Consider the following 796-nt stretch of genomic DNA (forward strand, 5'->3'; position numbering starts at 1 on the left):
ATTGTTTTAATTTTGTAATTAAGCATTTTATAGTGTAAAAAATATCAGAGTTAACTGAATATTTTTTTACAAATTAAAAGTATTTATAATTAAAAACTTAATTAAATCTTTGACCGCATGTATTTTGGTAAAAATATTATGTTAATTTTAACATTTTTAATATAAAAATGACGTAATTACAAAATTAAAAGCAGTGTAGGTATCTAATTTAAAATAAAAAAATATAATAACCTAATTAAAAATTTGATAAAACTATAAATATTAACAAAATAATTAAACCAATTTAAAATTAAAACTATAACATGTGTGTATAAATTAAAAATTGATAACTTCCATGGCTAAAGAATGTTTTTGAATTGTGAGATGGAGAAAGATGATATGGGTGGTAACAGTACTTTAAGTGCATGCTCTAATTAACACTACTGACACTGATGAATAGCTTGCAGTTGCAGATGAGAGAGTGAGTGAGTGTGTAGAGAGAAACATCACCTCAATTTGACTCTGAAGGAATCTAATATATCCAATGGCTTCTAACAACACAGAAGCTGTGTCAGTCTGCAAAAGTTAAACACATACCACAAGGCCCGGTCATCTTTCTTTTCACCTTTCTTTTCTTTCTCTTTTTATTTTCTCTTTTTTGCTTAAAATCAATCACAAAAAGATCATATTAATAAAGACCTAAAGTCTAGATTATTGGATATTGGATCATACAAAGCTGGAAAATAACTATTCATGGGAATGGACTAGTAAACACTGTAACCAAATACATACAATAGTTTAAATGTACAAGATACAC

General features: G+C 26.4%; 1 protein-coding gene across 1 annotated transcript in view; it reads right to left on the reverse strand.

The window, feature by feature from the left end:
* The window catches only part of LOC107617848 (transcription factor bHLH68), a gene marked incomplete in the record, with an annotated part of 9,779 nt that overhangs the window by 6,424 nt on the left and 2,559 nt on the right, over positions 1 to 796 (reverse strand). Inside the window, 1 exon segment of the mRNA XM_016319717.2 lies at positions 490 to 555. Coding sequence (XP_016175203.1) covers positions 490 to 555 — 66 coding nt within the window.

The sequence above is a fragment of the Arachis ipaensis genome, chromosome B09 (assembly GCF_000816755.2).
Source record: "Arachis ipaensis cultivar K30076 chromosome B09, Araip1.1, whole genome shotgun sequence".
Lineage (NCBI taxonomy): Eukaryota > Viridiplantae > Streptophyta > Magnoliopsida > Fabales > Fabaceae > Arachis > Arachis ipaensis.